General features: G+C 63.2%; 1 protein-coding gene across 1 annotated transcript; it reads right to left on the reverse strand.

Annotated features, from left to right (window-relative positions):
- On the reverse strand, positions 526-26,795 carry LMOD1 (leiomodin 1; the record flags this gene model as incomplete). The annotated part of the gene is given in 3 exon segments (XM_018060874.1): positions 526-622; positions 1,487-2,923; positions 26,324-26,795. Coding segments are annotated over 3 exon segments (1,725 nt in total). The 5' UTR covers positions 26,585-26,795.

The following is a 27,544-nucleotide window of genomic DNA, read 5'->3' on the forward strand; positions in this document are numbered from 1 at the left end:
CCCAGCGCCAGGAGCGCGACCGCGGCGAGCGGCGCGGCCCCGCGGAGCCCGGCGGGCGGCATGGCGCGGCGCGGCGAGCGCGGGGCGCACAGGACGACGCCGCCGCCCAGCTCCGCGGGCCGGCTCGCCCGCCGGCTCCTCTCCGCCTGCTCGGGGCGGGGCTCGCGGGCCTGCGCCGACCCTGCTCCCGCCCCCGCCGCCGGGCTCCGCCCGGCCACGCCCCTCGCGGGGTCCGGCGTCCAGCCGCCCGCCCGCCCCCCGCCCCGCGCGGCGGCCGCTGGGCGCTGCTGCGGAGGGCCTCCTGGCCCTCCGCCTGCTCGCTGCCTCGCCCGTCGGCGTCCCGCCCCCAGAAGCCCTGCTCCGGTGCCAGTTCCGAGCACTCAGGCGCAGGGGCACCCCTGACGCGGACCTCCTCTGCCCAGCGTCCAGCAGGACGTCCTCCGCGGCGGCGGCGGGAGGAGAGTGGGGGGCCGGGAGGCACCCCGCCCCCACCCGAGAACAGAGGCGCCCATTGAGAGGCCCGCTCGGGGTCCGTGCGGCCCTGGGAGCAGGGCCTGGGCAGGCGTGGCGCGGCGGGCAGCGCCTGCAGCCCGGTCTACTGCAGCAGCTTGGGCACCTCCACCTGTCAGGAAGGAGCAGATGGCTTAGAGGAGGGGGCCCCAGGGGGCCCTGGGGTGCCTTGCCCTCCGCTCCTCCTGGGCTCTCAGACTGAGGAGCTGCAGGCAGAGGAGGCCCTTTCCCTTTTCTGTAAAAACCTGGTGCCATCCAGGGACGGGCCACAGTCGAGGTTGCACTGTCTCAGGAGGGACCTGGTTGGGAGGGGCGGGGTCAGCCTGGAGGAGGACCCGGACTCTGCCACCCAGCAGAGCTGAGCTTTGAGAAGCCGGCTCTCCAGGGACGGACTGTCTCTTGAAGACCTTTGGGGGAACCTGACCTCTAGGGCCTGACTGGTTCTAAGAGGGGATTAGAATCCTCTAAAGCAAAGGCGAGGAGATCCAACCAGTCCACTCTCAAGATCAGCCCTGGGATTTCTTAGGAAGGAATGATGCTGAAGCTGAAACTCCAGTACTTTGGCCACCTCATGTGAAGAGTTGACTCATTGGAAAAGACTCTGATGCTGGGAGGGATTGGGGGCAGGAGGAGAAGGGGACAACCCAGGATGAGATGGCTGGATGGCATCACTCGATGAATGTGGGTCTGAGTGAACTCGGAGCTGGTGATGGACAAGGAGGCCTGGCGTGCTGCGCTTCATGGGGTCGCAAAGAGTCGGACACGACTGAGTGACTGAACTGAACTGACTGAAAGCGAAGGCTGTGTGGGCCTAGGGAATGGGAAGACTTCAAGGAAGTGTCTGAAGGTTCTTCTCCACTTGCGGGAGAAACATGGGGGACGGGCTAGAGGAAGCTCCCGGGAGGATGGACAGATGCCCTGGAGGGGTTGCAGGCCCACCCCCCAGCCTCGCCCCGCGGCCAGACCCAGTACCCACCTTCTTGAGCTGCTTGAGGTTGCTGGAGCGGATGGCTGCCAGCAGCTGGTCCCGAGAGTTCTTCTCCTGGGCAGGGAGGGCCTTGTCGCCCATCTTCCGCTGGGTGGCCGGGGACAGCGAGTTCCTCAGATTCTCCATGATGAGCGGGGGTGCCAGGGGCGGCGGCGGTGGGGGCGGCGCGGCCGGGGCACCCCCTTTGCCTGGTGAGTTCTTGGGAGCGGCCTTGGGGGGTGGCTGCAGGGAGGGCCTGGGGGAGCCCCGGGCGGGGGGCCGGGCCGGGGGCACCTCCGGCAGCGCCTTCCCTGCCTGGGCCTCCTGCGCCTGCCGCTGCTCCTGCAGCCGCTTCTGCCGCTGCCGGTCCATGTTGCGGCTGAGCAGGTTGGTGACGGTCATGCGGGGCCCGGCCAGCTCGAAGTGGTAGCCCAGCTTGAGCAGCGTGGTGTTCTCCTTGAGCAGCTTGGCCATCTCCATCTCGGTCTTGCCGCCGCAGATGTGGCGCTGGTTGTGGAAGCGGAGCTCGGTCAGCGAGCTGTTCTGCAGCAGGGCCCGGAAGATGGCCAGGATGCCTTTGCTGGTGATGTGGTTGGAGTCCAGGTTCAGGCTGGATATGGTCTTGTTGGCCTTGAGCATGATGGCGATGGCGAAGGCCACGTGGTCGTCCGCCCGTGTGTTGGCCAGGGCGAAGACCTTGACGGCCGTGTTGAACTCCAGCGCTTCCGCGAAGCGCACCAGGATCTCCGAGGTGATGCAGTCCGAGTTGTTGACGTTCACCGCGGTCACCTCCGGGTCGTTGCTCCTCACCCTCTCCAGGAGCTCGTCGAAGATGCTGGGGGCCGCCTCCTCCTCCTCAGCCTTGGCGGGCCCCTCAGCGGGCTTCGCGGGGGCACCAGGGGTGGGTTTCTCTGGCACTGGGGTCTTGCTGTCTTCTTGGGGGGCCTTCACCTCGTGGGGCTCCTCCTTCCTGGCCTTCTCGCCCTCCGGCCTGGTGGCCCTGTCCCCGCATCCCCCCTTCAGCTCCGGGGCCTCCGCCCGGGTGTCCTCACCCGTCCGCAGCCCCTTGGCCTTCTCAGGCGCTGCTGCCTTGCTTGCTGCCTCGGGCTGCTCGCCCTTCTTGCCCTTGTCTCTGATCACGCTCCTCTGCTTCTCCTCGTCCTTCAGGGGGGCGGCCAGCCCCTCCTTCCCAGCCTCCTTCTTGTCCACCACGGCCCTGACCCGGCCCTTCTCCAGGCCCCTGACAAGCTTCTCCTCCTTGGGCCTCTCTGCACTCCTGCCGTCAGCTTCGTCCTTGTCCCTCGAGACGCTTTTCTTCATGCTACCCTTCTTGGGCTCCTTCCCCAGGTCTGAGTCCCGTTTGGGGCCCAGGGGCTTCTTGCCAGTGTCTCTCCCCTTGTCTTCTCCCTTTTTCGCATCTGTCTTGGTCTCCACTTGCTTGCCCTCCTAAGAATGCAGAAAAGAAAAATAAACATGAGGCGCTGGCTGCGGAGGGAGAGAAAGGAGCCCAGGGACAGCGTGGGTGCCTCTGGGACGGTCTCCGCTGACAGCGTCGTGTGGGGCTGGCGTCTCGTGCGGAGCCCCCGCTGGCATCGGACTCAAAACCCTGGCTTGTGAGGCCCCGGAGGGAGCGCTGGAGGCTGCAGCCCTCACCCTAGCCCTCAGGCCCAGCCCTCAGGCCCAGCCCTCACCCCAGACCTCAGGCCCAGCGCCACGCTCTCCGCCTCGGGCAGCTGGGATGGGGGCCCTGCTCGGCCTCGCTGGAACCTGAGGCAAAGGGGAACGTCCCCAAGGCTGCTGCTGTGTTTCCTTGAGATTTTACTTCTTCGTCATCTTGGGATTTTTTTGCATGACACTGGATTTTTTACAGTGTTCATTCACACATCAGTTGTCTTGACCTCTGGGTTCACGGGCGCCCTTGCTTCCTGTGCTCTGGGCAGGAGCCCCAGGGCCTTGCCTGGCTCCGAGGAGGTCAAGTGAGTCTCAGGTCCTGGGGTTTTAGAGCCAAGACCTTTCCAAAGGAAGAAATGGTTGGAGAGAGCAACAAAGGCCTGATCATGGTTTATTTTCTCAGTTAGGGGTATTTACAGATCCTGCCTAGCGTCCTCATGCCATGGAAATAAGAAGCCAGCAATAAAGAAGTGTGTGTTTTCGAGCACATCTCTCCCTTCTGAGGCAAGGCAGGTCGCCACGCGTCCTGTCTCAGCCCTGGAAGGCTCTCTGCCGGGTCGCCTGGCTTGGGAGCCGAGAGAGGGGAGGTGAGGGGGCTCTGTGCCCCACAGTCCCCACGAACCCCCAGCAGCGTGGCAGCCCGGGCCTGGGGTCAGAGGAGGGAAGGGGCACATTCCAAGACCCTGGTTCCCAGGCCCTGGTTTTATTTGTTTTCCATTTGCAACATATATTTTATTGTTTAGAAATTTCCACCAGAGCTATTATGAAGCACCTTCCTCAGGAGATGCCTGTAAGAATCCAGAGTGGAAAACAGGGCGAGCCAGTCCATCTACAGGGCGCAAGGGCACAGCCCACCCAGGCATAGCCCAGCACCCCGCACGCTGACCCAGAAAACGCCACAGGTGTGGATTCGAAGTGTGACCTCAAACGGCAAACGGCCCACCTGGTCGTGCCCAAGGCAACAGGATCCAGGGAAAGTCAAATCTGTCCCGGCCAGCGCTCCTGCCTGAAGGGACTCAACCTCCTGAACCAGCTGCCCTTACGAAGAGGAAGTGAAGTCGCTCAGTCGTGTCCGACTCTGTGACCCCATGGACTGTAGCCCACCAGGCTCCTCCGTCCATAGGATTTTCCAGGCAAGAGTACCGGAGTGAGTTGCCATTTCCTTCTCCAGGGGACCTTATTAAGTTTTTATTTACTTGTTTTAAAAGCAAACCAAGTGTATATGACAGCTTTATGAAAAACATCGTGTAGTCGTGAAGTTTTCAGGGGTTGGTTATTTATAGCCTGAAGACTGTGGCCTGACGGTAACAATAGGGGATGTTCCCTTATATTACATATATGTCGCTTTTTGAGAAGCCCACATTATTTCCCTTCTTTTCCCAGTAAGGACTTTGCTAAGGACCACCGCTGTCTGTGAGGAGCCTGGGATCCACCAGGTCCTGCTGAGATGGGCGGCGTGGGGGGCGCCGCTGTGCTGAGCTGGAGGCTGGGGCATGAAGTCAGCACCTTATTCTGAGAGCCCCGGGAGCAGCTGAGTTGCCTAGGATGAATTATTGGGCTCACTGTTTGAGTGTGATCGACTCCAGAGCAGCTGGCACCCTGGATGCCCCCCGTGCCCTTAGCAGGGGGACGACGGCCTGACTGCTGGGAGGTGTGCTATCTCTAGGGGCAGCTGGGGGGCCGGAAGCCCACCAAGGCATTCTGAGCCCCCCACCCCGCCACGCCCCCAGGGGGCACTGCTGGTCCTGTGGAAACAGTGTGTTCTTGGGCCGTGAGTACAGCCCTCGGGGACTGCCCCGGGGTGTATTTAGAAGCCTTCGTACTTGGCTCCTCTGTGCCTCTGCGCGGGGGCCTGGTGAGCCAGGGCCTTGGAATGCACACTCCCTCCTCCTGCCCCGCAGGCCTGGGTCACCGCACCCCCGGCCCCCCGCCCCCTGGCCCCCCACTCGTTCACTCTTGGGCTCGCAGAACCAGGTGACCCTTTAAAGCAGCTTCGGCCTGGGCAGGACGGGTATGACCATGCCTTGATTCAAAACGGGGAGAGAAGCTTGCAAATACAAGGTGGGCGAGGGGCCTGGTGTGTGTGTGTGGGGTGTCTGCAGTCTCCTTTTCAGGATGCTCAGACCACCCACCTGCAGCCTGGCCCCTCGGCCCCCCAGGTTCAGAGTGGCTGCATCACGGATGCTGTCCACTCGAAGAGCTGGGCTGAGGCTGGGCCTGGGGCCCTTGGCCCCAGACGGAGGTGAGGCCCCCAGATGGGCAGCCCCACTGCCCGCTGTTCCCACGGTGCTCACGGGCCTCACCTGGGGAGGGGGACCTGGGGATCCAGAGAGATAACTTGGCCGGCTTCACCCCGTGTTGGGGAGAACCCAGGCTGCAGCTGGTCTCACTAGGGGCCCCCAAGTCGATGTAACCTCTGACCTTCCCCAGGGCGTGGGGGCAAAGCCCCACGTCCTCGCTGCCAGCAAGGGTGAGCCTGCCTCCTGGTGCCCACGCCCGCCCCAGCACGTCCACTTCTGACCCCCGCCCTTGGTTCCCCCACATCTCCTGGGCTGGGACCTGCTGCCTGTCTGCTCCAGAGGGGGTGCGCCGGCCCTTTAAAAAGAACCTAATGAAAAACAGGCGGGGAGGGGGCGGGGGAGGGGGGCGGGGGGTGGGGGAGGAGGTGGTTGCTGATTAATCATCCTTTCCTCCAAACAGTCGGGAATGAGTGGGGCCGGGGCTGAGAACGCAGATGCTGCCTTAAAAGGAGAAGTGGCTCGAGCCCTGCAGGGCTGGCTTCTGGGAGGCAGCTCCTCCCTGCTGCTCTGAGGAGCCAGCCCAGAGCTGGGGGTGCGTCCTGCTGTGCTTCTGCCCCGGGCCCCTGCGCTGGGAGGGTGGGGTGGGGGGACCAGACCTGCATGGGCAAAGGTCTGCAGGCCTCTGCACGAGGATGGGCAGTGATGCTTTCGGGTCGAGGGAAGCCACGGGGGTGGTTTGGGACTCCTCGTGGAAACAGGAGAGTGGAAAAGATGGCCTCGGAAAAACTCGGAGGCCCTCTGTAGTGTGGCAGAGGCCTGCGGTGGGTCAGGGTCAGCGTCAGAAGCAGCTCCTGGCTCCCGAGTCCCTCAGGCCCTTGCTCTGCGCCTTCACTTGGCCAGGATCCAGCGACAGGTCTCCGGCAGGCGGGACGCAGTGTCTGGCCCCCCTCAGGCCCCAGCTGCCCTGTTTCCTGGAGTCTTGTCTGATTGACGGGAGAGCCTTTCCCACTTGCTCTGCCAAAGCAGGAGACAGAGGGAGCCTGTCTGTCAGGAGGTCCCTAAAGGTGAAAACCCCCGGGGGCAAAGGCCAAGCGCTCCTCTGCCCATGGCTGCCCTCGCTCAGGCCTGGACGCCCACCCGTGCCCTGCAAGCCCAGGTGTCCTTCCTGTGACCTATCACCTGAGGAGGAGTGGTCTTGGCCCGAGGCACCTGCAAGACACGTCTGCAGGCCCCCAGAGGGAGGAGAGCCCGGGAACATCTCCAAAGCAGGTGGGGGTGCAGGGGTGCAGGACCAGCTCTGCTTGCCTAGGAGGGGGCACGGCCGCAAGGCTGACCACTGCTCCTCCCTCACAGCAAGACCCGAGACATTGCCCAGACTCTGTCTCCAGGTCTGCGGGGGCCTGAGGGTCTGTGTCAGGAGCATCTGGACTCAGGGCAGGGGCTCGACTGCCAGCTCTCTGTCCCCAGCCTTCCCCGAAGTCCTAGGGGCGCTGACAGCCTGGGGGTTGGGCAGGGCCCCTTAGATGTCAGCCTTCCTCCCAGGCTGCTTCCGGCTCCACCGCCCTGGGAAAGCACCCAGGGGCCTTCCTGCTCCTTGCTCAAACCCTCTAGCTCTCCCTCCTGTCCTGCCCCCTCCCTTCCCCACCCGCCCCTTGGGGTCTCACAGCTGGACTCATGTCTGCCTCCCCATTCTCCTGTGAGGCTCTGGCCCCTGAGGACCCCCGACGTCAGTCCCTGCAGTTGCCAGGGCCGTCTGTCTTATGGGGAGGGCAGGACAGGGGGATGGGGGAAGCTGGCCATGGGCTGGGGCCCCTGTTGGTCCCCGGGAGGGCAGCTCCCTTAGAACGCTGATATGACCACAGGATGAGGGGCACAGGGCCGGGACTCGTGGAGACCTGGGGTGCTCACCCCTTCCAGCCCCCTTGCTTTCCACAGGCATAGGAGCCTGGGTTCTCCCGAAGTTCAGTTCCGGGGGAGTCCGCTGCCTTGGGGGAAGCTCTTTGGGGTGCTCCTGGGGCTGGAGGTTGGGGGGGCAGCGGTGCCCGTGTCCCTGGAGGTCTGTGGGCAGGAGCCTCAAAGGAGGCCAAGGCCAGCTCATTGGGCCAAACTACGGCTCTGCCACAGCTGAGCTTCCTGGAGAAAGCCGCAGGCTGGGGGCTGTAGAGATAGCTCCGCCTGGTGCACCAGCAGTGTTCACCGGCTTTGCAGGAAACCTGACCTGGCTTGGAGCTGGGGGACCCCAGGGAAGGCGGACGCTGTCCTCAGAAGCATAACTGGGGCGCTCAGGGCTTTATACATGCTCAGCTCCAGCCCATAACTGGCAGCTGGTTGTCCCCCGCAAGCGGGCCAGGGAGTGGGCTTTCCGTGGTTGGCTGGGCTCTGGGCCCCACGCTGTGGGGGCATGGAGCCTTCCCTCACTGTCTGAGGCCCGGGATCCCCTGGGTTCCCAGCTCCCGGCATGAGGCCGCACCAGGTCAGGGCCTGTCGGTAGGGCGGCTGGGGGCATCGTCCCCTAGCAGTCCACGTGCCCATGTGGACCTGGGGGAGGGCTTGGGCCCAGCCTGCTGCCCGTGGGTGGACGGGCCGCGTGCTGGCCCCGCCCGTAGGCCTGCCCTGGAGCACGCACCCCTTGGGCACAGAGGAGAGCCTCCTGCCAGGGCGTCCTGGAGCCTGGTGGGCTCTGAGCCCGGGGACTGAGGGCAAAGGGCTCAGAGGGGCCGCCCTGGAGGGGCTGGACTTAGCAGGGCCACCTGGGGACTGCCCGGTCGGGATGGGGGGACCCCAGCGTCCTGCCAGTGAGGACCTTGGTTATTCCCAGCTTCGGTCACGTCTGTAGAGGGCATTGTCGCCCCCCTCCAACCCCGCTCTCTGAACCCTCAGCCAGGGAGCCTCCTACACTCGCTGTCCAGACGGCGGCCGCCCCCACCCCAGCGCAGCTCCATGAGGCTGTCATTTTCCCCAGTTCACACAAGATGAAGCTGAAGCCCAAAACCACACAGTCCCCCGTGAAGGCCGGGCCTCCAGCCCTGGGGTCTGAACCTCTTCCCCTCCACCCAGCATCCTGCTTCCCAAACTCTGCACTGAGGCCTTGACGCCAGCCGTCGGTCCAGCTACTCCTGAGCACTCTGTCCAGCTGTCTGTCCAGGCAGGCAGAGTGAGCTGAGCTCCAGGCTCAGCAGGAGGACCCTCGGGGGCCTCACCTGGGGTGGGCTGCACTGTCCCCATGGGCCTGTGTCTGCCTGAACAACCGTCGCATCACCACGGAGCCTCAGAGATGAGCACTTGCCGCTTCTGGACGGAGTGTGCACGGGGTGAGCAGGCTCCGGGGCTGGTGCTACCATCTTCCGGGTTCTGCAGACGGCGTGTTGGAGGAGGGGAGCAAGGGGAGCTGGCTGGCAGTCACGCTCAGATCGCCTGCCCCTTCGCCACCCTTCCTGGAAAGGCCAAAGCACAGGACGCGCCTGGGCTCCCAAGATTGGGACACACGGAGGGTCAGCTCTGTGCTGGGCACCAGGCTCAGCCTCGGGGTGTGGGGATGGCAGGACAGGAGTCCCCCAAGGAGCCGAGGGGTGGGGGACACGCGGGGGCAGTCACATCCCTGGTTCCCCTGGATTTCTCATCTAGACTTGGGGGGTGCCCACAGCCTCGTCTAGACTGGGGGGGTGCCCACGGCCTCGTCTAGACTGGGGGGTGCCCACGGCCTCATCTAGACTGGGGGGGTGCCCACGGCCTCTGCTAGACTGGGGGGTGCCCACAGCCTCGTCTAGACTGGGGGGGTGCCCACGGCCTCGTCTAGACTGGGGGGTGCCCACGGCCTCATCTAGACTGGGGGGGTGCCCACAGCCTCTGCTAGACTGGGGGGAGCCCACAGCCTCGTCTAGACTGGGGGGGTGCCCACGGCCTCATCTAGACTGGAGGGTGCCCACGGCCTCTGCTAGACTAGGGGGTGCCCACGGCCTCTGCTAGACCAAGGGCGTGCCCATGGCCTCATCTAGACTGGGGAGGTGCCCACGGCCTCGTCTAGACTGGGGGTGCCCACGGCCTCTGCTAGACTAGGGGGTGCCCACAGCCTCGTCTAGACTGGGGAGGTGCCCACGGCCTCGTCTAGACTGGGGGGTGCCCACGGCCTCATCTAGACTGGAGGGTGCCCACGGCCTCTGCTAGACTAGGGGGTGCCCACAGCCTCTGCTAGACCGAGGGTGTGCCCATGGCCTCGTCTAGACTTGGGGGGTGCCCACGGCCTCTGCTAGACTAGGGGGTGCCCACGGCCTCATCTAGACTGGAGGGTGCCCACGGCCTCTGCTAGACCGAGGGGGTGCCCACAGCCTCTGCTAGACCGAGGGGGTGCCCATGGCCTCATCTAGACTGGGGAGGTGCCCACGGCCTCGTCTAGACTTGGGGGGTGCCCACGGCCTCATCTAGACTGGAGGGTGCCCACGGCCTCTGCTAGACTAGGGGGTGCCCACAGCCTCTGCTAGACCGAGGGTGTGCCCATGGCCTCATCTAGACTGGGGAGGTGCCCACGGCCTCGTCTAGACTTGGGGGGTGCCCACGGCCTCTGCTAGACTAGGGGGTGCCCACGGCCTCTGCTAGACCGAGGGGTTGCCCATGGCCTCATCTAGACTGGGGGGAGCTGCCCACGGCCTCTGCCAAGGTAGGTTGGCAAGAGAGGGACGCAGCCCACTGGGAGCGAAGGCCAGAAGCCATTAGGCTTCTTGTTCAGCTGTGGCGGGGGCGGGGCTTGTGTCCGGATCTCTTTGTCCTGTGTGAGTTTTCCCGCACGGCGGGGTGCTGAGACAGAAACGCCGAGGGCCTGTGTGCATAGGAGGGCCAAGCATAGGACGACCGGGGCTGGGTGGTCAGTCCTGAGGACCCTGACCTGCCTTCCCAGCAATGCCACTCCTGCAGCCCAGAGCTGCCGAGGCCACGGGTCCGACATGTGAGCAGAGTAAGGCAGGCTGCTGGGCGAGGACGCAGGGGGCCCGCCATCCTGTGGAAAGACGGACAGCTCGGGGGCAGGCCCAGCCCAGCAGAAGCCCAGAGGCCCTGGGTCGGCTAGGCCCCAGCCTCCAGGATGTTCGGAGCTGGGGGGAGGTGGGAGCTGGGAGGCAGAGACAGGCCTGCAGCTCAGAGCTGCTGCCAGCATGGCCACGAAGGAGCAGTGAACAGGAGCCGCCCCAGGCGCAGGGGGCGGCCCCGGCCTTGACAGCCACCTTGCTCCATCCGACGCGTCACGCGCAGCCCTTACCGCTTTGTCCCAAAGGCAGAGCAGCAGGGAGGGGCCAAGTGTGCCCTTCCAAACTGGAGACCCGTGAACCTCAGGGCCAGACCCCTAGGCCAGGCGCCCACCAGCTGCTCTCCCGGGGGCTCCCCTCTGGGCTGGAGCCGCCCTCCACTGACAGTTCTCACCCCATCACCACCAAGGAAGGTTCGTGGGCAAGAGTGGGGCGGGTCACCTGCCTGACCAGGGCCTCCAAGAGCCCGAACTCAGCCGGAAGTGGCATCGCTGGACCAAAGCCAGGTCCTGCCTCGACTGCCTGACCCCCGACCCCGACCCCCGACCCCCTCATGCACCTCTGGTCCAGGCTGCTGTCACCTTCGCCGGGGTCGCTGCAGACACTCCCAGGGCCTGCCCTCCCCCAGGCCCCGCTTCCCACTGCAGCCTCGGGCCTCTCTGGACACAGACCTTCCAGCCCCTCACCGGCTCCCGTGGGAGAAGTCGTGACCTCTGCCCGCCGCCGCCGCGGAGGGCGCCGACCTGGGCCTCTGCAGGGCGGCTCTCACTGCTCGGAAGGATCCTGCTCCTCTGCTGATAAGCTGTCACCCCAGCCTTGACCGCGAGGGGTCCCAGCGCAGCCCCTGAGTTTCGCCGGGTCTGTCTCGTGTGTATGAGGAGCTGGCCGTCCAACATTTTCCCAAACGAACAGATAAGGACTGAATTACTCTTATAATCGGGAAAAAAGCAAGAGTTGTTTCACACACACGATAAACTGCCTTTAGATGTTTCCGTTTCCAAGGATTCCCTGGTGGTCCGGTGGTTGAGGCTGTGCTTTCCCAGCGCAGGGGACCTGGGTTTGATCCCTGATGGGGACTAGGACCCACTTGCCAAGACTAAGACCCAGTGCTGTCAAATAAATAAATATTTCAGTTTCACAGAAAAAGAGAAAAAAGCAAAAGCTGAGATGCCTTAGGCCAGGGGCAGGGGGTGGGTGGGGACAGAGGTGGCTGGTGACCCCCATCACACAGCCTGGCTGCAGTGTGCCAGGACCCTCCGTGAAGCCTGATCCTTGCCTGGCCCAGCTCCAGCGATGAGGAAGTCAGTGATAAATATCGGGCCTCCCAGAAGGGCTGGAGGGGTGTGGGCACCGCCTCCTAGGCCAGTGCCAACGGTTCATTTTTACTTCCCCGGATGGTGGGAGGTTGTGGACCCGGGCCCCAGGGCGCCACCTACAACATCTAGCCCGCGGCCAGGCCGGTTCTGCGTCCGCTTTGCCCTGTGAGTGGAGGGACGGAGAGCAGCTTCTGGAAAAGGGGGCGGCTCGGCCCCCACACGGAGCACCTTAGCAGACTCTACCCCTTGGCTGCCCGGTGTCCTCAGGGCCAGCACTCCATGAGAGAGACAGGAGCTGCCGGCCAGGGCAGGGAGGTCCACCCGGGGCAACTTCGGAATCTGACCCCTGCCAGTAGCTCCGAGAGCCTCGCAAAGAAGGGAGGGCCCGTCTGCTGTCACCGGGCGCTTCCCTGCAGGGGAGGGGGCTCCAGTCGGCAGGGGCCATGGCTGCGCTAGGCCGCCCCGGACAGGCCGCCTCCCAGGGCCGCTCAGAGCCCCTCCTGGGCAGAAGCAGGGTCTGGCCGCGGCTCCCTGGCCCTGAAGGCCCGGCCTGGTGTCTCCGCGGCCCTCAGGGACCTGAGTCTCTGGCCCACCGGCCTGGTGACTCATGGTGAGAAGCTTGTAGCAAACCCTTTTTTGGAGAAACTGGGGAAGCGCTTGTAGAAGCAAACAAGTGGCTTTGCCCTCTGCCCCCGCGGGCGCCGCGGCCCCACGTCCACCCCGGCAGGCTGAACCCGGGAGTCCAGACGCGCTAGCTTCTCTTGTTTAGCTGTGGTACATGGAGCCTCACTATTCGTCATGCCGGGGAGGGGCCAGGAGGAGGCGGGCCTGGGGCCTCCCAGGGACCCCCCTGCAGAGGCTCGGCTGGGACAGGAGGCGGGCGAGGACGCTCCCGTGGGACGGTCCAACAGGGCACAGCGCACCCAGGGGTTTGCACCTGGAGAGGCTGAGCCCGGAACGACGCCCTGGGGCCAGGTCACTGCAGACTCCAGACCTCACGCGTGGGCCTCATAAAACAGGCGACGGAAAGGCGCACATCCGCGAGGGAGGGGCTGGTCAGCCTGTGTGCAGGAAGACAGCTCTGCACGATGTGGCCTGGGCTGAGGCTGCGCAGTGCCCACAGGGAGGCGAATCCTACGCCCACTCAGCACAGAGGACAAGCTTTGGTCAAGTGGGGACTGGCCCTAGGACTTCCAGCTCAGTTGGCTGGAGAGAGAGTGATGCTTTAAACCATCTGGAGGAGGATGGAGTAGGGAGCTGGGGGACGTGGGGTGGAGTTCTGGGGGACGTGGGGGTGGAGTGGGGGTCTGGGGGACCTGGGGTGGAGTGGGGGGCTGGGGGACCTGGGGTGGAGTGGGGGGCTGGGGGACCTGGGGTGGAGTGGGGGGCTGGGGGACGTGGGATGATGGCTTCCTGGTCCAGGACGACCCAGTGTGGCCTGTGAGGCGCATGGCTCAGGACAGAGACCTGGGCTTGAGCGGCAGCTGTGGGAGCAAGAGTGAAGCCACAAGAACAAGGGGCGACTCTGGAGAAGGAGCATCGGGAAGAGGCGGGGATTCGAGGGCAGGCCACCTTGTCTCCTGAAATAAATCTGTGTCCTCTGAGGTCAGCAAAGCCACTGAGAAGCACTTCACCCCAGCTAGGATGGCTGCGGGAAAAGTCAGCTCGTGGTGCAGCGCTCTGGAAGGCTGCCTGGCAGCCCCCGAACAGCTGAGCACAGAGCTGCCCTTGGAGCCAGCAAGCCCAGCCCAGGTGACGCACAGCCGCAGTCCACGCAAACCTGTCCCACGGAGCACAGACCGACGCCCACCACCAGCGCTGTTCACCGCAGGCCAAAAGCAGAAACAGCACAGACACCCTTCCGCTGCTGATGGACAAGCTCAGTGTGCTGTCTGCATACAAGCTGATGCTGTTCAGCCGTGAGGCTAATAAAGTGCCATACCCAACGCGGGTGAGCCCTGAAAGCTCTGTCCTTAGAAGGAGCCGGACCCCGAGACCACGTGCTGTGTGTCTCCGTCACAGGGACCATCAAGACAGGCAGAGCCACAGAGACAGGGAGGGTCGCCGGGATCTGGGGGCGGGATGCTGGGGAGGAGCTTCGGTGGGTGCGGGGTTTATTCTGGGGCCAGCGAAAATATCCTGGAATCAGGGAATTAGTTTAAAAAACCGCTGAATTGCACACTTAAAAGGCTGAATTTTATGGTATGTGAATTATCACAATAAAAATCTAAAGATATTGGAAGAGATCGTCCTCTTAACTACAGAAACGATGGTCGGTTAGACTGAGCAAAGCCTTATCTTACATACTGTGTTCATCTCCTCTTGCTTTCATTTCCAGAGGATAAAAACTAGACAAAGAACTGAAAATATAGAATAAGCCTATGTGCCTGGGACCATTTTTGAAAATACTCTATTAGACCAGCCTCATCTCCCACTCCAATATTCTTGCCTGGGAAATCCCACAGCTCGGGGTCGCAGGAGAGTCGGACACGACTTTGTGGCTCAACAACACCAGCAAGTCCGTTGCACACGTAACGGGCGTCACACCAGCAACTTTCCACGGTCTAGCAGCCACATTAGAAAAGTGGAGAGAAGCAAGTGAGGTGAACCTGCAGAGTGCGTGTGCTGAGGCCTCAGGGTCCCTGCACTGGAGGGGCCGTCACTAACCTTACAGACCGGAATTCCGAGCGCTGACTGACAGCCTTGAATCAATCCCATCCTTCCGTTTCCCAGCAGCCCAAGGACACGCACACACGTGCACACGTGCACACACGTGCACGCACACGCACGCACACGCACGCACACCCAGCCCCACGTCGGATTCCTCTCTGTGGAGATACGCCCTGGGGACCCACACAGGAGTATCAATAAAGATGAATGTTTTAAACCCATCCCCAAATTATCTCTACCTGTGATCACTATAAAATCCCCAATGAGACACTTCATAGTCTCCTCCCCACTGAGTCCTAGGAGTCTGATGACTACCAGCCTCCGTCCCAGCCTGCGGGGGACGGGCCCCTTGCGGAGCGGGGATGGGCCCCAGCCTGCGGGGGACGGGCCCTGTGTGGAGTGGGGACGGGTCCCAGCCTGCGGGAGACGGGCCCCTGCGGAGCAGAGACGGGCCCTATGTGGAGTGGGGCCAGTCCAGGGTTACTGCACCTGCTCCGTGTGGGCGGTTTCCTCCCTCCGCTCCTTCCCATCTGTGATGAGCATCAAAGCCCTAAGTAACAAGGGCTTATGTGACTCCTAAAGACCCTCAGTGACCCGGCATCCCAGGAGGGGCGAGTGGAGCGACCGCAGCTAGGGGACCTTGGGGGTGGGTGGGAGCTGGCGGAGCTCTGGGTCTGCGTCAAGGAGGAGCCCATCCGGGACCCCTGAGAGCGAGGCGGCCGGGCCAGTGGGTCCAGACGCAGCCCCTGCCCCAGCAGGCACACTGCCTGTACCCCGCTCGAGGGAAGGCCCCGAATGGAGGTCGAGAGGCTTCTTTCTCCTGCTGATGTGAAGTCAGGAGGAAACGCTGGAGATGCTCCCTCTTTGCAGCTGGGTGACCTCCTTGGCCCCGGCTCCTGTGTCTGACAAGCAGGCTAATCCCTGCCTATCCTGTCTACACTGCAAGACTGATTCGAGGGAACTCAGGCAGTGTGTGGGGGAGCCCGTGGGAGATGGCTGGGGTTGGTAGGCGGCGTCTTGGGATGTCCCAGAGCTTGCCTGCAGCTGCGGGGCCGGGACCCCGTCCTCTGCTCCTCTGGGGCGGGAACTGGCGCCTGGGCTTTGGGGCCTTGGGGGGCCCTTGGGTTCTCAGAAGCAGGAGGCTGCCCAGCGTGTCCCCTTTGACGTCTTCCCACACTCGCAGCTTCCCAGGCTGGAACCTTGTCCTCTCTGTCAGTAGAAACAACTTTCTGCTCCCACTACTGAGAAAGCCCGCTCGCCCGCCCCGTCACGCTGCAGAGGCAACCCGGCCCTGGGGTGGGCAGCTGCCGCCCAGCAGGACCTCAAGCCTCTACCGGCAGCTCGGGGGAGCCTCTGGTCTCCCATCCTGGGGCGAGCATCAGCCCCGGTGTCTCCCGCGTCCAGGCTGTTTTTCCTCCCCTTCCTGAGTCTGTCTCGCCCATCTGTCCACTGGGCTCAGCTGGGAACAGTGTGTGAACAGCTCTGTTTATCCTGGGGTTTGGCTCTGTGTCTCCGGGGACGGATGCCAAAGGCCAAGGGAAGGAGCCTGTGTCCAGGACCCGCTTGGGGACTTGGAAATTGCATTTATTGGAAACCATGGAAATGCCCAAATATAGGCAGATGCCTCAGCCCAGCCGCACAACGGAGGGCAACGGCCCTGAGAGTGAGGTGCAGGCAGGCCTTGCAGCGACGTGGGAAAGTGACGGCTGTCGGGTGATAAGGACAAGCAGGAGGCCACATATGTGGTCACATATGTGCCACACGTGTGAGTACGTGTGTGTGTGCAGGAAGCGACCTCAGCGACAGAAGAAAGCGTGCGCACGCCTGCCCCCGAGGGTGACCGCAGCTGCCTCGCTGGGCTAACGGGGCAGGCATCACGGGTTGTTTCCTCTTTCGCCTGTTTTGATGTCGTCTATAATAAGCCTTATGACATCACAATTATAAATTAATCTTTTAAAGAAATGATGCAAATGAGCTCACTTAGGGAACGGAAACAGACTCACGAGTTAGAAAACGAATTCGAGGTGTCTGGGGGGAAGGGCGGCGGGGCAGGGGTACTTGGGGAGTTGGGGGCGGGCCGGTCCCCGCTGCCACGTTTAACATGGATAACCGACAAGCACGGTTCCCTATGCACAGCACGCGGGGAGCTCTGCTTGACATTTTGCGGCAACCTGGTTGAGAGGGGAGATTGGGGGAGAATGCATGCGTGTACACGCATGGCTGAGTGCCTTTGCTGTCCACCTGAACCTATCACAACATTGTAAATCAGCTACACCCCAGTGCAGGATAAAAAGTTTAAAATAAATTATTCTTTGAAGAAACAGCACCTCCAGTGACAGGGGTAGGGAGTAAAACGCAAAGCCGCCCCCTCCCCTGATTTGCAGGGACCCTGGCCACTGGGACACTGGGGTCTTCAGCATTTGGGTCATTAGTGGATACTGTCCTGGTGGTTAGCAATAGTGTACTTTATCTCCAGATAATACACAGGGGCAGGGCACAGAAGCAGAAGTCCTCTGCCATTGGAGGAGGGGAGATGATCCCTCTTGGGGATGTTTGGTACAAGCAAAACAGCTCACCCCTTGTGGGGCAAAGATCAAAGGTCAAGGCAAAATGGTCAGCCCATGTCCGTGGGGATTGCAGGAGAATGCCCTAAGGTGTCCAGTGTATGTAGCGAATTAGTTTCTTCCCTCGGTGTTTAGAACGGGACCAGCTATTTAGCATCTTTGGGAGAACTGAGGAAATAGTCGTGTGATTGATTTTCCGCAGGGCTTGGTCCTCCTGCAGAGCCCTGGAGGGAAAAGCTGATCCTTGTCTCTGAGGGCCTGCTCCCTGCTCGCTCCAGCCTCACCGTCTGACTTCAGGAGGCACGTCCAGACCTGGGTCAGAACCGGCACGTCAGGACACCAGCCTCTCCACGGGCAGGTCTGCAAGGCCACGAGCAAGGCCACGCTGGCTCAATGGGTGGCCTGCCTGGAGCCACTTCCCTGTAGGCGCCACCTCCTGCTCTGGGTCTAGAGGCAAAGCTGCCAGGTCCTGTAGACATTTCAGGACAAGCCAGTGACGGGTGCCGATGGCCCAGCTGGCTGAACGTGGAGCTGGTCGTTAATCTCCTCCAGTGTGTCTCGGGGGCCCCCGAGATCAGAGGGGAACTCGGTGAGTCTGGCTAAAAATGCAGCCTGTGACCTTGGGTCCCTGGAGGGGGCGCCGGTAAGAGACAATCCAGAGAAGGAGAGAATGGAAGTTAGGACTGAGTCGCTGAGGCTCACTCTGTCCCGAACAAACCAAGGGGGACAGAGGACTAGGCCTCTCCGCGTGCGGGGGCCCTGGGGTGTTACAGGAACTGGAAAAAAGGAATCACGCCAAGTCTCTCTCCATTTGAGGCTTTGGACACAAAGTCATGTTTTCCAATAGTCTCCAAAGAGCACAGACGAATTGATAACTTCTTCAAGTCCCGTCAAGCAGGAAGAGAAGGGCACTCACTCCTCCTCTGTGCCCTCAGCCTTTGGCTGTGTGTGGGTCTCTGTGGGTGTGTGCGGAGCCGGCCCTGCACACAAGAGAGTGGGGAGGGATGGTGGCGGACGGCGGGGCCGACGACGGGGCCGGGAGGCCAGGGCATCAGGGTTCTGTTGCCAGGAGAACTGGGGGCACGGCAGAGAGTGAGGCAGCCCCTGCTCAGCAGAGCGCAGAGAAGAGGACGCAGGCTCCAGGGCGATGATGATTAATTTATTCTTGGACAAGTTAACCTTGAGACACTTGAGGAGTCCAGGAGGCAACTGAACCACCTGGACTCAGAATGGAGATCTGGGCTAGTGGGCGGGCAGGCCGAGTGGAGGGCAGGGCCCCGCACGGGGCGGAGAGGAAGCCAGAGGGCTGGTCTGAGCACCGAGCGGCGAGGTGGAGTCGGGGGGCAGAGAAAGCATGCGGACCAGACCCGCTGAGCCAACGTGTCCAGGAGGGTGGCCAGGGGTGGGGAGCTGTGCTGGGTCCTGTGGGGGCGGGGAGAGAGCAGACACAGAGACACAGAGAGAGACAGAGAGAGAAGCAGGCCTGGGGAGAAGACAGGCGCGTGGGGCGCAGGGGTGTTGGAGGAGCTGGCCACCCCCAGTGGCCCGGACACAGCCCCGTGTGGTTCTCTCCAGCTCTGAGGAGCAGCTGGGCTGGCGGGCCAGAGGGTGAGTCTCGTCCAGGCGGGTGATGGGAGGCAGGGCCCAGGCGTGAGAAGCGAGGTTGATGCTGGGAATGACGAGGACAGAAGCTAAGCAGGGAAAGAGGTGAAGCTGAAGGGTCTGAGCACGGAGGCGGGTCTGGCTGCCTTGGATGGAAGAGGCCTCCTTCTCCGGGAGGGTCTGCGGTGGAGAGACTGACCCCCGGGGACTCAGTGCAGCTCCAGGTCCGAGCAGAGGGCCTGGCCTGGGATGAGGCCGGTGGTGCCCAGGACGCGAAGGCATCCGGCTGCCCTCAAAGATGGGCTCCCGGGGAAGCAACAGCCAGGGCCATCGCCTGACTGAACGCCCGCCATCCACAGATCACTGGGTGAGAGCCTCCGCAAGCTCTGCCCCGTCCTCAGAGACTCCCGACTGGGCAGCGTGGCCTCCATCCGCCGGTGAACAGGTGGGAGCTGCATCACGCGTTCTGCTCCGGCAGTTCCACGCATTGGCTTGCAGAAACAGAAATGAAATCGTAGGCGCGCCCAAAAACACGCAAGAGCGTCCGTCACACCATCCAACTGGAGACAGCCCGTGCGCCCGCCAACTGTTCAGTGGCGAGTAAACTGCGGCAAATTCTTACAGGAGACACAGCAGCAACGGTGAAAACAAGCGGAGCCGCCAGGCTGAGTCACGGTGCACAGGTGGGCGACAGGGCACACTCCACGACGCCAAACAGGACTCTGCCCGGGCAAGCTCACCGGGGGCAGGGAGGAGGGCTGGGCCGGGGCGCTGCCGGCACCGGCTCTCGCTCACTGTGACAGTCGGGAGAGTCTACGTTCATGCTTCGCACACTTCTGAATGTATTCTACATTTCAATACAAACGTGCTAGAAAAAACCCATCCTTGTCCACAAGATATAGGCAAGATGCTGAAGGATAAAAAAAGGAAGAGAGTAAAGCTGTCTGGGGCTTGGCGCTCCCTCGAGGCTGTGCCCTAGTGACCGACCGGCAGGGAGGCGGACCGGGGCCTGGCCCAGCCCCCACTGGGTACGGTGGCCGGGGGACAGGGATCAGCGACCTGGAGGTGACGGCCTGCTGGGCCTGGGGGCAGCTCTGGCAGCTGTTGCTGCTGGCGCTCACAGGCCGGGTTTCGCATCGGGGGCGTTTCATGTCTTCCTGGCACACAGGGAGCACTGAGCATTCTCTTGGGGCCTCTGACCACAGCCTCGCAGCTCCTGCCCACCAGTCGCCCCTGCTCGGCAGCCCCGTGCCCCCCACAGCAGCACCGGCACCCGGCCACACGTGAGAGGCCGAGTGCCCGCCCCTCCCCGCACGCGCCGTGCGGTGCCCCCTCCGTGTGGGAGGCGACCCCCCCACAGTACCTACTCGCCTGAGGGTCTCCCGCACTACCGACCCTCCTCACAGCACAGAACACGCTGTAACAGCCCATCTTTTGAACAAACACACCTCCGACTGCCGCCCGTTTCTTCGCTTCCTGTCGGAAGGAAGCGCCTCGGGTCCGGTCTGCAGGCCTCCCCGCTCCCTGCATCCTCCTGAAGTCCACTCTCCATTACCTTACTTTTAAGATTTTCCGGATGCGACCGTCTTTAGAGTTCTCTGAACTTGTGTCGATTCTGCTTTGGCTGCTAATGCTCTGTTTTTTGGCCCAGAGCCAGGTGTGACCTGGCTCCCTGACCAGGAGTGGAGTCCACACCCCTCTGCATTAGACAGCGAAGTCCTAAGCCCTGCACCACCAGGGAAGCCCCCAGCCACGCCTGCGAGCGCACCTTGTCCGGGCCCCGGGGGCTCCCGTCTTCCGGTGATCACAGCGCCTCTCCTCTCCTCTGACTGCGCCTCTCAGCTGGAACCGAAGCAGCGGGCACTCCGGCCCCAGGCCCGCGAGCCTGTTTCCCTCCCCAGGCCCCTTCAGGGCCCCTCTTCCTCCTCGAGCACCCGAAACGTTGGTGAGTCAGAGTCCCTGCCGGAGGGACAGGGTCCTTGGCCCACACTCGCTCCCTCAGCTCCTCTTCCAGGCTCAGGAGCTTCGGCATCGCCCCCCCTTTCAGGAGGACTTGCACCTGCCGACCCAGCACTCCCCACGGGGTCCGCTGAGCTCGTCGAGCCCCCTTCACCGCAAACCCCACGTCACATCAGTAAACAGCACCGGCTGTACCCCTGGCTCAGACCGGACTGGGCCACCCACTGCTCTCTGGACCCCAAAAGCTCAGCCAGTGCTGGCTCTGCTGCCCGAAGAGTATTTCCCGTGTCTGACCACTTCTCCCCAAACCATCCTTGAGCTCTTGCCAGACCCTTCAGCTGCTGGCAGAATGATGGAAGCTTCTAAAAACGTAGATCAGATCACATCTCTCCCCTGCTCAAAACCCTCCAACACCATCCCACCCACCGGGAGCTCCCCAGGCTGACCTGTGATGCCCTGCCTCGCCTGAGCCGCCTGCCTCGCCTGACCCTCCTGCACCACCTGAGCCCCTCCTCCTCACCTGAACCCAGCCCACTCCCAGTCTCGTCCAGGCCCTGGTCCAGAGCCCCCCTACTCCAGCCACAGGCCTGGCTGGCCTCTGACGGCTGTCCCTGCTCCCGCGGCAGGCCTCGCGCTTGCCCCGCCCTCTGGATCGTCTGTGGCTGACCCTTCAGTCTACCCCTCGCCCGCTTGCTTGTCACCTCTGGGTGATGTCTTCCCCGACGCCTGGTTGGAATCTCCCCCACCAAGATGGTCAGTGCTACACTCCTACACTCTTTCCTAAAACAAGGTTATTCTTACAACAAACAGGTGTTACCTGTGAATGGTCCGTACAAGCACTGTCTGTCCCAGCCACTAGAACATGAGCTCAGGACCACGGCCCCCCCGTCTTCCTCACTACTCTGTCCCAGCATTTACAAAGTGCCTGCTAGGAACTCACTCAGTCGCTGGAGAGTTAATGACGTGGTGGAATCCGCCCACTTCCTTAGAAACACAAACATGATCCGTGAACCCTGCCTATAGAGACTGGAGAGAGGGTGGCGCCCCCAGCCCCAGCGCCAGGCCCCCAGACCCCAGCGTGCGGCGTGCCTTCTGTGCCAGGCGATGGGCATGACTCCCGTCTCCTGGATGAGTATCCGGGCTCAGGGAGCGAAGGGCAGGCCTGAGTCCCAGTCTAGCTGCCTCTGGAGACCCTGCCCTGACTCCAGCTTGCCACCGTCTGTGCTGGGATGGTCCTCCTTTCAGGGCAGGAGGGGTCCTGCTGGCCCCACCCGAGGACCCCCCTGGGGGTGGGGGTGGGAGGGGGGCGGGGGGGTGTGGGCAGGAGGCTGTCCAATTCCTAGCTGTTTGTGAACAGTGTCCTGACAACCAGGGGGTCTTTTCTGCAGGGACTCCAGCGACAAGGAGGGCTCACAGTCGAAACCTCCCTCATCTCCCCCGCCCCACTCGCATCCAGCCCTAGGGCTCGGCCCTTGAGCATAAGGCAATTAGGCAGAGGTTCAAGAAACCAGGCCACGGGGTGGGGAGGAAGTAGCGAAACACTCCCTTCCCACTGGCCTCCCGGACACCGTCCCTCGGCCCCTCGCTGCCCCCAGCAGGGCGTTGTGTGACCTCATGAGTGATTGAGAAAAAGTTGATCTGGCGCAAACCCAGGCTTGAAATCTGCAGGATTGGGGGGGAGGGGAAGGCTCTGTGCCACGTCCAGCACCATCACAGTCCCTCCAAGGTCACAGTCCCCTCCAAGTTCATCTGACAGGTAAGGCTGTTGACTCCGGGAGCCACACTGATGGTCCAGGAGGTCCCGAGCACTGAACGTGAGCTCCCTTCCTAAGGGGACAGCTGGTCAGAGGCCGGAGCAGAGGCCCGCCCAGACCCCTCAGGCTCCAGACACCAGGGGCGCCCCCCACCCGTCTGCCCCGGGGGCGCAGACACCAGCTACACCAGGAGCGACCTAGCAAACAAGCCCAGAATGACCTGGAAAGACTATTCCTGTTTATCCGACTTGGCAGGCGTCGAATATCAACTATGCCCCCCCCCGCCCCCTCCACTGAGCTATGCCTTGTTGCTCCCCCGGCTGCTGTGAGCACAGTGGCCTGGACCCCGTCTTCCAAGCTCCCTGGGCCCAGCTGAGCTGTGGTCTGACGCAAATGTTCCAGCCTCCCGGGGTGGGGGTGCAGACGGCGGGTGTGGGCTCTGTTCCCGCCCTGGGGACCCTGAGCCCCGCACCTGCCTGATGCTGGCAGCAACCTCCCGTTGGCCAGTGGGACGCTCATCCCGCCCTGCCCGTCTGCGCCCCCAGAGCTGCGGGGCTTCTCCAGCGTCAGATCCCCGTGGTCCCGCCCCCTCTCGTCTGTCCCCAGGACCAAGCTGAACCCCTGCTGAGGAGGAGGCCAGCCCCCAGGAACAGCCGAAGGCTTCGAGCAGCAGCTTCACTTGCTCAAAATTCTCTAAACTGAGTGTTCTATACACGGGAGAAACTACGAAACACTCGCGTGAGAACAGATCCCGGATCCCCCCCGGATCCACCCGGATCCCCCACCCGATCTGAGAAACGGTCCGCGGCTCTGCCTCAGCCAGGACGGGTGGAGGCAGCTCTCGGGTCCAGGGTGGGACCTGGACCCGCCTGCTGCCCGCCTCCCATCCCCTCTCCGCCACCTGCCTGGCCTCCAGGCTATTTTGGTTGTGTACCCGTCGAGGTTAATCTCCTTAAGCAAGGAGCCGTGCCGCCCAGGGCTCTCGGCAAAGGGCAGCCTGAGGGCTGGGGCCACCCTGCTTCTCCACATCCCCCTGTGGGGGTGCTGTGGACGCTGGGGGGTACTGAGTCTGGAGCTGGGGGCTGTGGGGCAGGGGCTGTGGGGGCAGCGACCGAGGGAGCACAGAGGCGTGGGTGCAGTGGCTCGTGGGGGCCTCCGGTCAGTTCTGGAGTTTACCCCAAGGGGGAACCCACCGAGGCCTCCTCCAGGACAGCTGAGCTGCCCACTCCTGGCTGAGCACAGGTGCTAATCCCAGCCCTGCCACGTGGGGGTGCAGGGGGGGCAGGCGGGAGGTCCTCTCCCCCTCGGGAAGGAAAGAGAGCACGCAGCTGACTGTTGGGATCCGGTTCCCGAAACCTGAGCTGGGACTAGGGTTTCACTGAACTCTTGGCTGCACACCTGCCGGCTGTCTCCCACCTGGGCAGGAGGACAGGGGCGGCATGACCCAACCCCGGCTTTAGGGGAAGGAGGGGCCTGCTGACCCCTGCTCTCCAGACAGAGCTAGCCTGTCCTTCAGACCCACAGGAGCTGCATGAGACGGCAGATTCAGCAACAGCGTGGTGGGAGGGCAGCATGGGCTGGGATCAGGTGGGGACATGTGGGATTGGAGCGCTCACATCAAACGGGGGCCGGACCCTGCTGGGGGTAGGGGAAATCAGGGAAGACTCCCTGGAGGCCAGGGTGCCTGAGACCCAAGGGCCAGGAGGAAGCAGGCGGCGCAGGAGAAGCAGAGCAAGGTCTCTGCCACAGCCTAGACCCACCCCGCACCACAGCCAGCGTACGGAACTTGGGGGCCCTGTCCCAGGAAGAGCCAGAGCTTAGGGTGCAGGCTGGGCCTGCCTTCTGCTCTTGGTCTCTGTCTATTGAAAAAAAAAACGGCCACCATTCTACTACGGAAAATCCCAAACACACCCACAGAAGCAGAGAGAGGCACCCCACAGTCTCCCAGCAGCTCCCGCACGCACACCTGTCCACCAGCGGACGCTGCCCAGGCCCCTGGCCACAGCACCTGAAACAAGTTCCCTGATCCTAGCAGGCTTTTTCCCGTAGGTATTTCGTATTCCCATCTAGAAGACAAGCAGCCTTTAACAAGTACGCCCACAGCCTCAACGCTGCCATCAGGACAGCCGCAGTCGGCGCCTTGCTCTCTCCTCCAGGGGCACCCCAGCCCTGTCCCGCCCGCCGGTCACCCGTCCTCCAACCCTCCGGCCCCTTGACCCGGCGAGCTGACCAGGCTGGAGCACCGGCTGCTGCATGTCCACGGCCCCCCAGCTTGCTAAGGGTTCTGCATGCCTCGGTCCCTCTGACTTCACACTGGTCCAGGAGCTGGACCAGCTGGTCACACTGGCCCCCATGGTGGGGATGAAGAGACCGAGGCAGGTCCCACTGAGGGACACTGGTCCTCAGACCGGGTATTTCAAAGCCACGTTCATACCAGGCTCCTGTTTGGCTAAGCGTGCTGACCAAGCCGGGTCCCAGGTTCCTGCCCATGTTCCCACCCCCAGGAGCCTAGCCTGGAGAAGGCGCTGAGAGCCTGAGGGCCTCTACCCAAGGGAAAGGGCCCAGGGGCACCTCCCCGACCAGGCACCACCGTGTCCCGACTCGGGTTCTGCCTGCGAGACGAGTGTCCACCTGGTGCCCACGGCCAGCCGGGGCGGGAAGCTCCCTCCGGAGGAACTTCAGGTGCATGGGAGCCCTTCCCGGTTCTGCAGCCCGAATGCCTTGCTTCGGATCAGGACTGTTTTGTGCTGCCGGAGATCTTTGCAGCCGTGGGCTCAGAGCTCTGGGCCTGGGAGCAAGGGGCCCAGCGGGGCCTGGACAGCAGCAGCAGCGCCAGGGGCACCTCACTCCCCTCCCGTGGGTCCCGACAGCCCCTCGAGGCACAGCCCCTGTGGCATGTCCCACCCCGCCGCCTCTCCCTTTGGGGTTTTAGCATTTACCCAGCACCACAGAGCTGGGCCTGGACCTGGCCCCAGGATAATAAGCTCCTGGCTCCCCTCAGTCTCCCCGACTTTTAAAACTGAAGTATAATTGACCTAAGATGCTATTGGTCTGCTAGTTCCTGGTGCCCAGCATACGATTTGATATTTCTGCACGACACAGAACAGCTCCCGCCCTCCCAGTATCTTGGCAAATTTTTGAGCTCAGGCCGGGGGGGGGGGCAGGGCAGAGACGGGGCCCCCGCTCCTCACTCTCAGGGGGCCATGCGTGCCCCCCATGGGCTCCGCGGCTGCTGTCCCAGCTGGCAGGCCCCTCAGCGGACGGCGAAAGAAGCGGTGGCCGGAGGTCACTGAGCAGGGGCCTGCGCACGGTGGGACGGTCTCCCACTAGACACTCCTGACCCGGACGAAGTCGCCCTCCAGCGAGGCCAGGTTATTTCGTCCCAAGAAAGCCCCCTCTGTGATCACAGGCAGAGACCCAGGAGAACAGAACGCTGCTCTGCGGAAGCCAGCCTGAGGCAGCCGACGCGGCCAGCAGCAACCCCTGCCCTCTTCTGTCCCCTCCCAGCAGCTGAACACCCAGAGGGTGGGAAACAGCTCATCCTGCAGCCAAGTGGCCCAACTCCCAAAAAGGGGGCTGCCCCTCCAGAGGCCCCTCCAGAAAGCACACACCCCACCCCCCTGGGACCGAGACAGAAACCGTGGGTGGAGGCGCAGAGCCCGCCCTAGGATGCCCAGCTGACCCATCGCCTCATGTGGTCCACAGGCCGAGAGGTGGCCAGGGGGCTGGAAAGTGAGTCTTGCTCCACCAAGAGGGGCTGGCAGGAGACCGTCCAGGTTGGGAGGACCGGGAGGAAAGAGCCAGGTCCAGGGCCGGGAGGAGGCAACTGACAGCACCCACCCAAGGGCACCTCCACTCCCAGGCAGCTCCCTAGCAGCCTCGCATGATACGTGGGTGCTGGTCCCCAAACACACCTGGCCTCTGCTCCAGGAGACTGCGAAGAGGGGTGCGGGCGTGAGAGTGCTCTGCCAACAGGGACTCTACTTCCCAGGAAAGCGCGTTCCCATCCCGCATCGCGCCCCCCCCCGCCCCCGCCCCACCCCCGCCCCACTCACATCCTCCGACGCCTCCCTCTGGATGAGCTTCTTGGTCTCCCTTTCACAGAAGTTGAGCATGGCCTCCCGGTTGTACGCGCCCGTGGACGGCTTCTCAGTCTGGTTCCTCTGACGCAGCCCCAGGGGAACACTCCCGTCGGGGTCCACCACGTCCAGCTCCTTCTCCAGCTCCTCCATCTCCTCGGGGGACAGGGTGGACAGCAGGCTGTCGATGTCAGGGTCTTCGCTCACCTGCCGGCGATACTTGGCTACCTTGGACATCTTGGAGAGGTGGGCTGTGGCTCTTGCGGGGCTGCAGGCGTCCGGGTGGGCCAGGACAGGTTGCACGCTCGTTTGGATGCGCCTGGTGGCCCAGGCCGCGGCTCCCCCGCCCTGCCCGTGCAGGTGCCCAAGTGCGGTCTGGGAGCTGCAGCCTCCGGAGCCTAGGGCTAGTGGACCCGGGCTGGTCCCGCCAGCGGCCAATAAGGCCCCACAGCGGCCCGGCCCCGGGAGGAGCAGCCAATCCCCGGGCGGGGGCGGGCCGCCTCTCCGTCAGAGCTGTTTGAAACTTGAGGACATTCCAGGGAATCTTGGAGCGCTGTGTGACCAAATTTAGTACAGAGCATTTAGCCTTTTAAAGACAAGGGGGCCACGCAATGAGAAAAGATACAAAAATGTAGAGGCTGGCAGGAGCAGACGAGAGCCACAGAGAGCCAGCAGAGCGGGCAGGACGCGGGCTCCCCGAGCCGCCGGCCAGGCCTGCCCTGCTCACCGCACATGTGGCGCCCCGCCAGGGTGGACGGCGCTGCGGTCAGCGCGTGGCCCACGGCCTCCTTTCTACTGTATTTGGTAATGTGCTGGGGACTCCCCGACTCTGCAGCCCCAGGAAAGCGATGCGATTCCAGAAGCTCTGAGCCACCCCGCCCACCCACTCTCCTCTGCCCAGGAGCGTGCAGGCCTGGCACCGGAGGCTCCAGGCTGGCCCAGACACTTCCCGAGAGAGAGGGACGAAGGAAGCCCTCTGTGTTCCCAGACGGAAAACAGGAGTGTTGTGGGGAGAAAGTGGGACGTGCGGGAGTCGGATTTCTGAAAGGGCCCTCGGCCTCCAGATGCTCTGAGGGGGAGGCCTCCAACCTCCCTCGCCGGTCTGGCCCTTCTTCTGCTGGGGCATCTCCTGTGCGGGTGTCGGGAGGAGCCCCCGGCCCTCAGCGCGTAGAGATCCAGAGCACGGCTCGGTGCGGT

Source organism: Capra hircus, chromosome 16 (genome assembly GCF_001704415.2).
Source record: "Capra hircus breed San Clemente chromosome 16, ASM170441v1, whole genome shotgun sequence".
Lineage (NCBI taxonomy): Eukaryota > Metazoa > Chordata > Mammalia > Artiodactyla > Bovidae > Capra > Capra hircus.